The following is a 15251-nucleotide window of genomic DNA, read 5'->3' on the forward strand; positions in this document are numbered from 1 at the left end:
TTCCTTGTTGACTGGGATTCAGAGCATTCGTGGTACTTGCGGCAGCTTGTTTGTTTATAGATCGGACCTCAATACAGTTTTGATCAGATTGTGGTGGTGAGTGGATAATCTTCGGTTGGACAGAACTTAAAACACTTGGTTCAGAGTTATAGGACAGGGGAGCTTCAAAGGCCTGCTCTGAAGTTGGACTGAAGCTTGATTCGCTGAGAGTGGAGTATCCGAATGCCATAGCAGCAATTAATTGAACTTCTTTTTTGTCTTTGTGCAAAAGGTGTGAAAAATTAATGACCTAAGTCTGCATTACTGTGGGCGTGGCTCGTGTTCCAATTCAATGAAAAACACTGTTTCCTGGAATATCGTAAAGCATGCTTTGCAGTGCAAGTCTGCACGAATGATAGTGCAGTTTCCTCCTGTTAGCTAGCTAATGTCTGTTGTCTGTAGCCATTAAACTGCTGAATCAGAGCTCACAGTGACTAATCTCCATTGCTCAATACCAAGATCTTCATCCATATAAGGAAATCTAACCCCCGCAGCAGCTCAGATAACCATCATTGTGACTTGCAGAATATATTTAATAGTTGACCTTGTGATCGTGAGAAGGGATCAGTGTTGCAAGTATATTAATGTCTGTGGAACCTCCTACAAAGAAAGCACGTCTGGCAAGCAACAACAACAACACACACGAGGTAGTAGTGGTTGTGTACGTGTATACCTTGCCATGTGGCTTTGTTAATGCTTGTGATGACAGGGACTTCCCCTCATTATGCAACACTGCACATGACAGACTAGTCGAGTGTGACCCTTAGCCACAGTACAGAAAGTCTATTTTCAAGCTTTTAGCTAATCTATTTTTTGCAGTTGTTGGTAAGTCAGTTTTCTAGTTAGCTCTGAACCTACTTGTAAAGGGCTTGTAGTTTTCATGTTATTCCTGTATTAAATTTACAACAGTAAAATAATGATGTGCTGTCAACCAAACCCACTATATTTAATAACTACAAGCCATTAAATATAATCTTGTAGCACTATCTAAGTGGCGTGTGTGACTATAAAAATACAGTCTACCATAATTGAAAAAATCTTGGAAGTTTGGTTTTTTGGTTTGTAGTGGTGTTACTGTTTAAGGTGATGATTCGTGTTTATTCCACAGGGTGACCAAGCGACTAACGGATCCTCCATGGCTGAACCTACCACTGAGATCGATGAGGGGCTCTACTCAAGACAACTGTGAGTGTGTGCTCGTCTTGTAGCCATTGTAAATAATTATACGTACCCACTTTGGGGAACTTTTTGTTGAGTTGCGAGTTGTTTCTAATTTGAATACAAAATTTAAATTTGAATAGTGTTACTTAACGCTTGACTGACTGCCACAAGCTTGACAATGTGATAACTTTCCGACACCAATTTGTATTCTGTTAGGACCTGATGCATGACTGCTTATTGGCCGCTTGGCCACGTCACCTGCTTGCTATAATACCACAATCAAATGTTTACTAATGAGCGATTGCTTTTATAATTATGTGTACATAATTGACCTTTTGTTAAAATAATTACCTGTTCATTCATTTATGAATCATTTATTGTACTGAGTAATGTAAGTGTTGTCATGTGTTCGTGTGTGTGTGTGGGGGGGGGGGGGTGGGTGTGATATGCATGACTTGATCTGTGTGTGTTGTGTGCTCCTACAGATACGTGCTTGGCCATGATGCAATGCGTAAGATGGGAGCAGCCAATGTGCTCATCTCTGGGATGAAGGGACTGGGCATTGAAATTGGTGAGTGGAGTGTGGTGTGGGTGTGGGCGTGTGTGTGTGTCCCCTGTGATGAGCTACTTCTCCTGACCTACTGCAATGGAGGCTAAATTGATTTAATGAGTCTGAGGGGACCTATGTGTGGTGTGTGTGTGTATTTTTGCTGTAAATTTGACAGTTGACTGTTAGTTTTTAACAGCTTGTGTATAGACATTGCCAGTGAGTTTTTTGGATTATACACTTACTAACGGTTAGTTTAGTAGACCTCACCGTCCTGACCCCTTGTATATGAAACTCCTAACAGCTAAGAATCTGGTGCTCGCTGGAGTCAAGTCTGTGACTATCCACGACCCTGATAGCATCACCATGGGTTACCTATCATCACAGGTGAGACCTACATGTACAGGAGTATGAGGTATTCAAAATTTAGGGACATTAATAATTGATTTGTAAGAAAAGTCCCCCAAGAGGGAATCGAACCCACGCCTTATCTATCGCCTGATCTACTAAGCCACCACCCTAACCACTAAGCCACACCTATTCTTCCATCTACCCCACCCAAAGACATTGCATTTACAGAAAATTGCCAGCAAAACTCCATAATTAGCCACTTCATTGGGCTTCAAGTTTAGAGTTTAGGCTTATGATCTAATGCTGTTTCAAGTGTTGTACTGCAATCCACTGAACATGCATGTACATGTATCAGCACAATGCCCTACAGCCATGTATGTAGTTAGTGTGTGTGTGCAGGTATTCCCCTGATCTAGGGTGTGATAATTAACCTTCTAGAATGTTCCTTCCTTCCTTATTCGACTTCTTGTTCAATTTTAAATTAATCAGCATCACACAAAGCCACCTTTGATTTCCTATACAATGCAATCCCCCCTCCACACACACACACACACACCACTCCACCCACCACCACCACCCCACACACACACACACACAGTTTTTCTTCCGAGCGGCTGATGTTGGCAAGAACTGTGCGGAGGTGAGTCGGGAGAGACTGGCTGAACTCAACTCTTACGTCAGAGTGGAGGTATTGGCTGGGGAACTCAGTGAAGAAGCCGTCAGTAAATATCAGGTGAAGAGTTTGAACATCTGTCAGTATGTCAGTTTTAATAAGCCAGATATAAACTAAAGAGTGCAATTTGTAAATATAGCATGTACAACAGTACAGTGGATAACGGACGCCTTTGGGGAATAATGTTTTGGCTCTTATACAGAGGTGACCTTTGCAGAGGGGTTGTTTTGTACACAAACTGTTCATTTAAACCTGGCCTTTATGTCGTAGCGTGCCCTTCAGGGATAGGCTACTGTACACTTCAACTCCTATTTGTCTAATATGTTTTGTGTAGCTACCTATCTGTAAATACATGTTTTGTAAGCTTGTTTTCTCGTGCTTATAGAGGAAGTTAATGTTTCTTTTTGATTTGTTGATCATCCTCTCTCTCTTTCTTTCCTGCCTCCAGGTGGTGGTGTTGACACAGTCTCCACTGGACGAGCAGAGGAGTGTGGGCGACTACTGCCACACCCAGAACATCAGGTTCATTGTCGCCGACACAAGAGGACTCTTCGGGTGAGTGGGCGTGTGTGTGGAGAGGGTGTGGTTAACTTTAAAGAGACCTTTCACATGATGTGTAACGTCACATGATTTAGATGGGACAAGTTTGTAGTGTGTACATTTGATGGTAAAATCTGTACATGTACATGTATAGTCACTGTTGCATTTTAACCGTTTGAGCAGTTATTGTTGGAATACACACACACACACACACACACACACACACACACACACACACACACACACACACACACACACACACACACACACACACACACACACACTACCGTATAGCGGGTAATTTTTGTGGGGTAAAAAATTCGTTTATCTGGAAAACGGTGATTTTCGTGGGTATAAATCTCGTGGCTGCACTGCATTCATACGTTGCGGTAAGCCACGTCTACGTTAAAATTCGTGGAGGCCAAGCTTGATCACGAAAATAACGAATTTTTTACCCCACGAAAATTACCCGCTATACGGTACTGTGTTCCTCCTGCGGCTAATATGAGTACCAACACTATAATTATTACTTTGTCTGTAGACAAGTGTTCTGTGATTTTGGTGAGAATTTCACTGTCTTTGATATGACTGGAGAGCAGCCAATCAGTGTCATCATCTCGTCTGTTACCAAGGAAACCAAGAGCGTGGTTACATGCTCTGACGAGACACGACATAACTTTGAGTCTGGTGACTACGTAACATTTGCGGAAGTGCAGGTGAGTCAGTTATGTGATCATCAGGGATGTGCCCGCATTGGTTGGTGGTGGTGGTTGGTACTAACCACCTGACAAAAAGAACAACCTCTTAGTTTATGTGAGGGAAATTGTTGTGTTGAAAAGATTGAAATAGCCACCACTTCGAATCATTATCAGTGTGTGTGTGTGTGGGCGTGTGTGTCCCCTGTGATGAGCTACTTCTCCTGACCTACTGCAATGGAGGCTAAACTGATTTAATGAGTCTGAGGGGACCCTTTAATTAATTATCCCGAGCCCCCAAGAATAATTGACAATATTCAATAAGCGTTGTTTCTCCTCCCTCAGGGCATGACAGAGCTGAATGGTTGCGAGCCTAAACCAGTGACTGTGCTAGGGCCGTACACGTTCAGTGTTGGTGACACGTCAGGATACTCTGAGTATACTAGAGGCGGGATTGTGACGCAAGTCAAGCAGCCAACTGTCATCTCATTTGTGAGTACCTATATTTATACATGTAGAAGCTGTTACTTTGTCGCATTGCAATAGTTGAGTAGTACGCTATCAGCTCAGAGGAGGTCTGACATGCATGCACGAATCACTATAAGTTCAGTGCATTGGTGTCATTGCGGTCACGTGATATGTCCAGGCCAAACGCACTAGCACTTGTAGTGATTCGTGCACGCATGTCGGACCTCCTCTGCTATCAGCTAGCTATCAACAGAGTGCAGAGCGGTACACGTACTCTTAATGCTGGAGAATGGTTATAGGGATGGCTGTTGTTTGTTGTACATGTGCTACCCTTTTCACCAGACTTGCAATGCAACCTTATTACAGAAAACACAAGTCAACCACTAGCTACAGTGTACACAGTAATAATAACATTTCCCTTTTTTTTTTTTTTTTTTACAATTAGTGATGAAAAGTGCTGTCTGCAAGTCTGTTGTTTTGTTTTTATCTCACCATGTTATTACATTCTAAGCAAATTCAACTTAAATCATCACATGCATGACTGTACTGTATGGTCTTTACAGAAATCGTTCAGTTCTTCTCTGACTGAGCCTGAATTTATTGTGTCCGATTTTGCCAAATGGGATCGGCCGGCACAGCTCCATCTAGCCTATCAGTCATTGGACGCCTTTGTAAAGAGGGAGGGGCAACTGCCACGCCCCTACAACAAGGAGGACGGGCTCAAGTTAGTCGAACTGGCCAAGAAAATCAACTCTGAGGCAACCAATAAGGTACGATAATCGATTATTATTGAGTGGAGTAGCCATCACATTGCGTGGTCTTAACTCAAACACATAATTATGTGGTATGCAAATGAGCTTTAATATGTGACAGGCTCTGCATAGGAAAACCAGACATTCAGAGCAGAATGGCTACAATAAAAGTATCGACAGTTCTCTTTGCAAAATCTACTATCTCTTTGCAAAATCTGACGCTAACTATTTTCCACCAGACAAGATAGACGAGCACCAAGACAATCTAGCTTCCCTTGATAATTATTTTTTAACCCCTTGTGACCCTATTTATATTAACCCGCTTCTCTTAACCTCTCGACAGGTGGACGAGATAGACGAGCATCTGCTAGCCAAGTTCTCCTACCTAGCTAGAGGTGACGTCTCTCCCATGCAAGCCGTCATTGGCTCCATCACAGCTCAAGAAATCGTCAAAGCTTGCAGCGGCAAATTCAACCCTATTCGACAATGGTTCTATTTCGATGCTCTCGAGTGTTTGCCAGAGGACTTCCATGAGTTGCCGGAGGTGAGGGGGCGTGTACAGTGTTTCCATGGTGATGATGGTAGTGGAGTGTTTGCATTCAATGTGTTCCAAATAGGTCCCTTTTTCAAAGCTCTACTTTCATAAAGCTCTACTTTCACGGTTCATAACATGTGTTGGGAATGTTCAATTTTAAAACCAAAAAATGCATTTAGCAGCAATGATACAGCTATATCGTTTAGTTTCAGCTTGCTGAGAAGCCTCCTACACTTGTGTGTACAATAGTGTACAATAGCGTGAATGTGTTTAATTATTTGTCCGTTCCTCCACACACACACCGCCCACACGCCCACCACCCTCACACACCACCCACATGCACACACATAGGAGGCAGTGAAGGCTACTGACAGCCGCTATGACGGACAAGTGGCAGTTTTTGGAGTGGACTTTCAGAAGAGGCTAGAACACCTCAAGTATTTTGTGGTGAGTCGAGTATGTACATAGTACATGTTGTATTTAATTATTGTGTATATTGAAGTTGTGCAGGGCATAGTTTACTGACTACATCTATATGACTGTATGTACTGACCTCTGACCTCGATGCAGGTTGGAGCTGGTGCTATCGGTTGTGAGATACTCAAGAACTTTGCGATGATGGGAATAGGGGCGTGTCCAGAGGGTGTGATCTACGTGACGGATATGGACATCATCGAGAAAAGCAACCTCAACAGACAATTTCTCTTTCGGCCATGGCATATTCAGGTTCGCAGTGAGGTTATATCCATGGGTGTATAGCGTTTGAGCGAGGTTGACCTTTAAACCCTGTTGAATCAAATCTCAGTATCTATATGGTGTCCTGAGGCCAGGCCGTAGATCGTAGTACTCGCTTAGTTGTCTGTGTATTCTGATTCTACTCACTTATGATTAGGTTTGTTGCTTCTTTGTTTATCTTAGCCCCAGAACCGTACTGTCATGTTCAGTGAACTTGTTATGTCAAACGATCAACTGTAGTGTTAGTGTCTGTGTAGTCATGCAGCAAACAAATGCAAAAATGTTCATCATGATATTATCTGTACTTGTACTACCTTAAGGTAACATATTTTCGCGAGTGAGAGTAAAATCACGTACTCGCAGATAATTGGAAAGCGCAATGAATAACATTAATTTCACAAATTGAGCAGGATTTTAATACCAGCAAAATGAGCTTAACAGTGAAAACGCAAACAAATCTACCTGTGAAAATATGTCACCTAGCCACATGTAGTTGTGCTGAAGAAGATGCTATATTACAATAACAGAGCAGCTTCAGTTTTCATCTTCGGAATAGAGGCATGAATAGAGGCATGCATCAGCAGGATCCCTGATTAGATTCTAGTGCCTTGAGGGTGTTAATGTTTTGACCACTGAATCTGGCATGTTCCATCTTGCCTCACCATGTGCTACACTTTATAAGGAAGCAAATATAGTCTTGACCACTCTCAACCTTGGACATATCTCAACCTTGGCCACTATGTCCGACACAAAGAATACTCTCTGCTCCCTCTCTACAAAATCAGAGATAAAAGAATCAAGCAACCAGCCCAAAACTGTGACATTTAGAATGAGATGTGACTGTTACAAAGATGACTTTCAGGATGTATTTTGCAGCCCTCCATTCTACACTTATACTGGCTACAAAATATGCCTGAGAGTTACTTTCACTCCCGACAAACGCGGATTCGCTATACGCGATCGTGTTTCAGTTGCTGGCCATCTCATGAAGGGAGACAATGATGACTCCCTGTCCTGGCCGTTCACTGGGATAGTCACGGTCGAGCTACTTAACCAACTGGAGGACAAGAACCATCACAAGTGGACAATCTTCCTAAAAAACAGTGGTGCCAATCAGAGAGTGGTGGATGGTGAGAGAGGGGGAGGGGATGTGGCCCAAGACTCTCGGGGTCATGGGTGATACTCGACGACGAGAACACTCAGTACCTCAAAGAGGACACTCTGGTGTTCAGGGTATCTGTACAAGTACCCCAACTACAAGCCGTGGCTGGAGCCAACCATTTGAAACTGTTTGTGCTTACATGTATTGTTACACAAATTTATTTTAACTTTTGATCTGTATTGATTTTTTGGTTTTGGAGTGTTGATTATTGATCTGCTGGTTTAAGTTAAAGTGGTGGTTTTTCTATCTCATTGTTTTCGAGACGTGGGTCAGTTGGTTTATTTGTCTGTTAGTTTGTGGCATGTGAGTCTACTCCCATAGCGCTGCGTTTACAGCATGGATAGCCTTCATACAACAGTGGCAGATTTTGATGTTAAAACTTCGTTGTCGAGCAAAAGCTAAAAAGCTTGAACTTGCACGTTGGCTGCATGGCCTCTAGCTACATGCGTCCTTTATTCGAGGCACATATTTACAGCTGAAGTGATCCTGTACCAGGAACAATGCAGCTTCCATGCTTCATACATACTACTGTATTTATGTAAATATTTGAGGGTTAGCACTTTAGTGCTCTAGAACTGTTTTTAGAAGCCCTCAGGGCTAGTAGAACCCTCACTACGTTAGGGATACTACAACCAGCCCTTTGGTCTGTCCTAAACAGTGTCTAAGCATTTTAGATCTTAGCAACCACGAGTCTCTAGCCAATCAGATTTGAATGTAATCTTTACTACATGATCAATTAAAGATTACATGATTTTCTAGAACACTTCCTCTAACCAATCAGATTGTAGTATTTCTGAAGGACTCTTGGTTCTATAACATGATGTACATTACATACACTTTCGTATGCTCTCTCTTCAGTGCATATAAGGGAAGGGATGATTTATTGCATGATACCTCCAAGTAACGTATAGCGAATAATTTTCGTGGGGTAAAAAATTAGTTTAACTTCAAATACTGCTTTAGGTAGTCAGTTACTTTGGGAGGGGCTAGTCCTAGTGCATGCTCCAGCAGGATCACTATAATTACATATACCTTGAGAGGAGGGATTTTGGACCACTGAATCTGGCATGTTTCATCTTGCCTGGTCACCACATCACTATGTGCTACACTATATAAGGAAGCAATGCTGCAGCCTTGACCACTCTCAACTGGCCACCATGTCCAACACTTTCCACTTCACCTGCTCCCTAGAATCAAGCAACCTGTCCAAGACTGTGACATTTCGAATGACTGATTTTCTGAAACATAAGAGTGACAAAGATTTGTTTTACAGCCCTCCATTTTATACGTCTCACACTACTGGCTACAAGATGTGCTTGTGGATTGACGCTGATGGCTGGGATGACGGTGATGGCACTCATGTTTCAGTGAGTTACCATCTCATGAAGGGGGACAATGATGACTCCCTGTCCTGGCCCTTCACCGGCGGGAGGGTCACAATCGAAATACTAAATCAACTGGAGGATGATAACCACTACAAAGAGATGAATCCATTCAAAACGGGCATTAGGAGAGTAGTGGGTGGTGAGACAGCAAAATTTGGAGGTGGTTGGGCGCAGTTCATCTCCCACGCTGACCTCGACTACGATGCTAAGACGAACACTCAGTACCTCAAAGACGACACTCTGGTGTTCAGGGTATCAGTAAAAATACCCAACTACAAGCCGTGGCTGGAGCCAACCATTTGAAACTGAAACACTTTCTTGCTTATTGTTGTATATCGTTGTTCTCGTTTTAACTGCATTTACTAGTTTTTGGAGTTTATTATTATTATTGAGTTCTGCTGATTTTTGTGGGTTATTGTATGACTTAAATATTATTATACTATACAATACACTATCTCTGGTGTCCGTATAGCGGGTAACTTTCGTGGGGTGAAAAATTTGTTTAACAGGAAAACGGTGATTTTCCTGAGTATAAATTTCATTGCATGCCAGAGGAGGCTGGACACGCGTCATCCGTAGTCATCCGTTAGTCATCAATAATCTCATGAATACGCTTAAAATCGATTCTTTTTCGGTCCTGCTGAGTCAGCATTTTACCTTTCTTGTCTATCTCTCTTGTATTATATCTCCTGCATGTTAGTTTATGAGTCGTAGTAGTTTAATAATATGATTGCTATACCTGCTACATCAAGACAGGAGTAAAAAAACAAAGGCAAGTGCAGCAACAACTCGATGTTTGTGACTAATCTAAGTTTCTGGCTCATTGCTTCTAGTATGACTATGCTACTCAGTTTCTAGTTTCACTGGGTATTTTTAGCATCATTTACTACTAGTATGCATCTGTGTGTAGCAAAGGTCAAATGTACTCAATTAGATCACTAATTGTACCCCACCCCCACACACACACTCACCACAACCCCACCCCCACACACACTCACCACAACCCCACCCCCACACACACACTCACCACAACCCCACCCCCACACACACTCACCACAACCCCACCCCCACACACACACTCACACTCACCACAACCCCACCCCCCCACACACACACACACAGAAACCCAAGTCTACGACAGCTATAGAGTCGGTGAAGGAAATGAACCCTGCACTCAACGCTGTAGCACACGAGAACAGGGTGGGGCCAGAATCAGAGGGTGTATATGACGACAAGTTCTTCGAGGCTCTGGACGGAGTCGCAAATGCTCTAGACAATGTGGATGCCAGTAAGTACATGTAGCTTTGATGACCCTTACCTATTGTCTCATGTACTTTAGTCGTCCTCTTTACTTGTGCAGCTAAAGTATATGAATCTCTAGCAAGTTTTATTGCCATTCTCGCCCACGCCTCCCACCACACACACACGTGCCTCCCACACACACATGCCTCCCACCACACACACACAGGACTGTACATGGATCGTCGGTGTGTTTACTACCGCAAGTCTCTACTAGAGTCAGGCACCCTGGGTACAAAGGGAAACGTCCAAGTGGTCATACCTCATCTCACAGAAAGCTACGGATCGTCCCAAGATCCTCCCGATAAAGAGACACCGATGTGTACACTCAAGAACTTCCCCAATCAGATTGCTCACACTCTGCAGTGGGCACGTAGCGAATTCGAAGGCTTGTTCGTACAGCCTGGGGCTAATGTAAACGAGTATCTGAGTGACCCCGAGTTTGTGGCAAGGATTATTAAACAGCAAGGACAGACTCCGGTGAGTAACGAAGGAAGGGGTGTGGTCTTTAGGGACGGTACTAGCGCGTAATTTTCATGGGATGGAAAATTTTGCCCCACGAAAACCTATAGGCATGGCTTACCAGAATGCATGCAATACAAAAGCAAACGAAATTTTTACTATCTCACTATACGGATGTTAGTATGGGTTTATGAAACAGTTATTTTTGCTAGTTTGCCTTATTTCGTTATTATCACACCCACGTGCACACACACACACACTCACACCCACACACACAGTTCCAGATCTTTGGCATCATCAAGAAATCCACGGTGGATGATCTGCCCTCCAGTTTTGATGACTGTATTGTGTGGGCGAGAAACCTCTTCTCTGAATATTTTGAGAGGACGATCGCTCAGCTCCTGCATGTCTTCCCACCAAATCATGTGAGCTGTAGTGACATAGCTAGTGATCATGTGAGCCGTAGTGACATAGCTAGTGATCATGTGAGCCGTAGTTGTATAGTGACACCAGCTAGCAAATCTTTATATCTTTTATTTTTTGCAAGCATATTTTTGTTCGAGATTATAAAGCTTGAGGCATATTTATCGTTGTTGATGTTTTTCTCAGAACACTACCACTGGTCAGCCATTTTGGTCCGGCCCTAAGCGGTGCCCCAAGGTGATAAACTTTGACCTCAAGGAGAGCCTCCATGTTGACTTTGTGCAGTCAGCCGCTCTCCTCTTTGCTGAAACTTACTGTATCACTGGTGAGTTAGTTTGCATCAAGTGGTGTCAGTTTGCATCAATCGTACATTTGTGGATACTTTCTCATAAAAAATGTACTTCAGAACTTAACATTTCATCACATGATACTGAAGTTGATAGGAAATGGAATGTCTTATTTTAGCATTAACACGTACCCTGCTATTAGTACAGTGTTCTGTAGTGCTTCTACCCACCTCCCACACACTCCCTCACCACACACACCCTCCACCTACACACCACACACTCTCCACCCACACACTCCCTCACCACACACTCTCCACCTACACACCACACACTCCCTCACCACACACCACACACTCCCTCACCACACACTCCTCCACCCATACACACCCTCCACCTACACACCACACACTCCCTCACCACACACACCCTCCACCCACACACCACACACTCCCTCACCGCACACATACACCCAGATGTGAAGGACCGGGCGTACATTGCTGAGAAGGCAGCTAGTGTGACGGTGGAGTCATTTGTGCCCAAGAACATAAAGATACACACGACAGATGCAGAGGCCAGAGCTGACGAACAAATCACCACCAGTAAGAGAATGGCTGTCGACTATAATAAAAATAATTCAAACTGCCATTAGTCATACAATGTGATGTTGTTTTTTAGCTGAGCTTGCACAAAACTGTAAAATCTGTTATAGTAGCTGTGCTCTCGTCATTTTTATAGAAGCGTAGCTTTTCCATCCATTTTGAGAAGAACTATAGAACTGTACATTGAATGTGTGATCATTTTACACTGTGTATAAACTAAGTGAGTGTTGTCTTCTATATCCCCTCTCTCTCTATTCCCAGGTGAGGAGGAGTTGGAGACCATCGTCCAATCACTGCCCAGCGTTGCTTCTCTGGGTAGTTTCAAAATGGCCCCTCTGGACTTCGAGAAAGATGATGATTCTAACCATCACATGGACTTCATAGTGGCAGCCTCCAACCTCCGGGCCACCAACTATAGTATCCCTATAGCAGACAGGCATAAGGTGCCGTTACTATGGTAGCACTTTGAGCATTTATTAGCCTTTATCTTAGAGTTGAATAATAACTATAATTATGCCTCAGGGCGCAATGCCTGGTAAATCTGAGCATTGTGTTCCAAGCCTGTACTTTGTAGCTTGTGTTGTTGTTGGAACTACCGTATAGCGGGAAATTTTCGTGGGGTGCAAATTTTCGCGTTTTTCGAGGGCAGAGTAGTCAACGCGAAAATTAAAACTAGGATAAACTCCCACGCACCGGTATACGCAGGTGCAAAACCTATTGGTGGGTGTGGTTTATTGGTATTGACACGAAAATTAAAACCGCGAAAATTTCTGCTGAGGGCTCTGGGAGCCAAATAGCGAAAATTTCCCGCTATACGGTATACTACTCTTTATCATAATGGAACTGTATCTGTACCTGTACTGTTCATGTGTGCTAGACATACATGAACAGTAGCTGTAGGTGTTATACCCTGTATAGCAAGGGGGGGGGGGATTTTTGTGGGGTAAAAAATTCGTTTAGTCTCCTTGCCTGCACTGCATTCCTACCTTCCGGTAAGCCACGCCTACGTTAAAATTTTGTAGAGGTCAGCTTGCCCATGAAATTTTACCCCACGAAATATATGGTATATAATGGTTCTGTTCTGTAACATGTTTAGTCTGGTGCATTTGTCTTTGGGCTTGAACTAGCTTATGCTATGCATTGTACATGTAGTTGCTAGCTTATAATTTAATTTTAATGACTATCACCTTTAACCCTTACAGAGCAAGGGGATAGCAGGCAAGATCATTCCCGCCATTGCCACGACAACCTCGCTAGTGGTCGGGCTGGTGTGCCTGGAAATGTACAAACTTGTCATTGGAAACAAAAAGATTGAATCCTACAAAAACGGATTCATCAATTTGGCTCTACCTTTCTTTGGTTTTTCTGAGCCTATTGGAGCTCCTAAAACAAAGGTACAATAGTCACTGTACGCTAAGGGGAGGGGCAGTGTACTTGTGATCTTGTTAACGCTGTATCTTCTGTTTTGATTGTTCGGTTGTACTGATTTTGTTATGAGCTCGTTCAGATGGCGTATATTAGAGGCCAATAAATTGTTTAGAGTTAACATACCATTATGAATACAGTTTTTTTTCAGAGCTTTCAGAATGTCATAACATCATTAAAAATGGACCAACTGAACAACACACACACACACACACACACACACACACACACACACACACACACCACACACACACACACACACACACACACACACACACACACACACACACACACACACACACACATACAGTACAACGATGTGGAGTGGACACTATGGGATCGGTTTGATGTTCCTGGCCTCAAGGAAGACGGCTCTGAAATGACCCTCAGGGACTTCCTCGATTATTTCAAGAATCAGCACCAGCTTGATATTAACATGCTCTCGTACGACGTCTCCATCCTTTACTCGTTCTTTATGGACAAGAAGAAAGTGGCAGCTAGAATGGCCATGCCGTAAGTTAACGTACACACTAGTACATGCAGTGTAAACACTTTGGTTTTATTGTGTCTTGTGATTATAGTCGCATATATAATTATTTGTGAGGACGCATGGGACTAGTACCGTATAGCGAGAAATGTTTGTGTTTCAAGGCCAGGAAACCACACCCACCAATAGTTTTCCATCTGAAATACCCGTGCGTGGGAGTTTATCCCAGTTTTGCTCTGCTCGAAAAACGCAAAATTTTTCTCATCACGAAAATTTCCCGCTATACAATATTTAAATATTCATATGTAATTATTTTACCCCCCTCCACTCTCAGGATGTCGAGGGTTGCCCAGGAGGCTAGTAAGAAGGGCATACGTCCAGGTGTTCGTAACCTAGTGCTGGAGATCTGCTGCACTGATGCTAACGATGAAGACGCTGAAGTGCCCTACATCAACTACAACTTCAAGTGAACACTAGAGAGAGAGCATTTAGTGATTGTGACTACATTAGACTAAAACCCGAGTATAGTTATTGCATTTATGTGGTAGCAATTTTAGAATTGTTAATTAGATTGTTAATCATTAATTTCGTTGATTGGATTGTTGTCATAACAGGTCATAACAGGTCATTATGCCTTAGTAGGTTTATGCATACAGTTAGTTAACAGTCACTTCTTCTTTACCTGGGCTCCTCTGATCATGAATGAAGAGCTACTCGCGATCTCCAAAAGAAGGCAATTTGTGTTTGAGGTTTACCATTTCCAGCTAGCCGCCCACCTATTAAATAACTGCCACCCACGCAATTACATCCAGCTAGCTAGACCCATGCACACAGTCAAAGCCAAGCTTCTACTATCCTCCTGTAATCAAGGGATAGCTGTGCAGTCCAAGATAAGTCTTAACAAAATATAACAACATGTCCACCACTGTGTGAATAGCTAAAAATAAATATTGTGACTGCACGTGTGGAGAGTGGTAGATCTATAATGAGTATTGTAACATTCCTATACAGTATATATAGGCAAGAGATATGGTTGGACCTTAATTAATTGGTGTCATAACTTGTCAGTATGTGTCGTAATGATCATGTCTTGTGGTGGTATTTGTAGATTCATAATAAATTATCTGCTAAGACAAGAACCATAATATCGTACACATACAATTGCATAATAATTATTATGCCTGCAGGAATGTGCCCAGTACACTTATCCATTAATTAGTGTCCTA

General features: G+C 42.8%; 2 protein-coding genes and 2 non-coding genes across 5 annotated transcripts; all 4 read left to right on the top strand.

Moving 5' to 3' along the window:
* Positions 1 to 356: 356 nt before the first annotated feature.
* LOC135345814 (ubiquitin-like modifier-activating enzyme 1) lies at positions 357 to 14624 on the top strand. 2 transcript variants are annotated; one of them, XM_064543280.1, is made up of 21 exons: positions 357 to 686; positions 1148 to 1224; positions 1686 to 1771; positions 2052 to 2134; positions 2697 to 2831; positions 3220 to 3326; positions 3853 to 4027; positions 4352 to 4498; positions 5038 to 5244; positions 5570 to 5770; positions 6113 to 6208; positions 6332 to 6487; positions 10166 to 10331; positions 10512 to 10822; positions 11083 to 11229; positions 11414 to 11552; positions 11988 to 12113; positions 12375 to 12556; positions 13316 to 13507; positions 13849 to 14051; positions 14360 to 14624. In XM_064543280.1, the coding sequence occupies exons 1-21, from the start codon at positions 624 to 626 to the stop codon at positions 14493 to 14495; spliced, it is 3135 nt and encodes a 1044-aa protein (XP_064399350.1). In that variant the 5' UTR covers positions 357 to 623; the 3' UTR covers positions 14496 to 14624. The 2 variants fall into 2 exon arrangements, with proteins under 2 accessions (XP_064399350.1, XP_064399352.1); XM_064543282.1 differs by lacking the exon at positions 357 to 686 and adding an exon at positions 756 to 864.
* LOC135345869 (small nucleolar RNA SNORD57) lies at positions 1812 to 1879 on the top strand. The gene has a single exon (XR_010397911.1). It is a non-coding gene; the product is annotated as a small nucleolar RNA SNORD57 (small nucleolar RNA).
* Positions 4209 to 4276, top strand: LOC135345873 (small nucleolar RNA SNORD57). Its single transcript, XR_010397915.1, has one exon. It is a non-coding gene; the product is annotated as a small nucleolar RNA SNORD57 (small nucleolar RNA).
* On the top strand, positions 7677 to 10078 carry LOC135345839 (TNF receptor-associated factor 5-like). Its single transcript, XM_064543317.1, has one exon. It carries the CDS (start codon positions 8726 to 8728, stop codon positions 9344 to 9346), a length of 621 nt encoding a protein of 206 aa, XP_064399387.1. The 5' UTR covers positions 7677 to 8725; the 3' UTR covers positions 9347 to 10078.
* Positions 14625 to 15251: the final 627 nt, after the last annotated feature.

Source organism: Halichondria panicea, chromosome 12 (genome assembly GCF_963675165.1).
Source record: "Halichondria panicea chromosome 12, odHalPani1.1, whole genome shotgun sequence".
Classification (NCBI taxonomy): Eukaryota; Metazoa; Porifera; class Demospongiae; order Suberitida; family Halichondriidae; genus Halichondria; species Halichondria panicea.

Excerpts from the sequence above, each read along its gene's own strand:
- LOC135345839 (XM_064543317.1), top strand. The coding sequence starts at position 8,726 with ATGTTTCATCTTGCCTGGTCACCACATCACTATGTGCTACACTATATA.
- LOC135345814 (XM_064543280.1), top strand. The coding sequence starts at position 624 with ATGTCTGTGGAACCTCCTACAAAGAAAGCACGTCTGGCAAGCAACAAC. Across the intron at positions 4,499-5,037 it reads AGCCAACTGTCATCTCATTT|AAATCGTTCAGTTCTTCTCT; the intron begins GTGAGTACCTAT and ends TGGTCTTTACAG. Across the intron at positions 5,245-5,569 it reads ACTCTGAGGCAACCAATAAG|GTGGACGAGATAGACGAGCA; the intron begins GTACGATAATCG and ends ACCTCTCGACAG.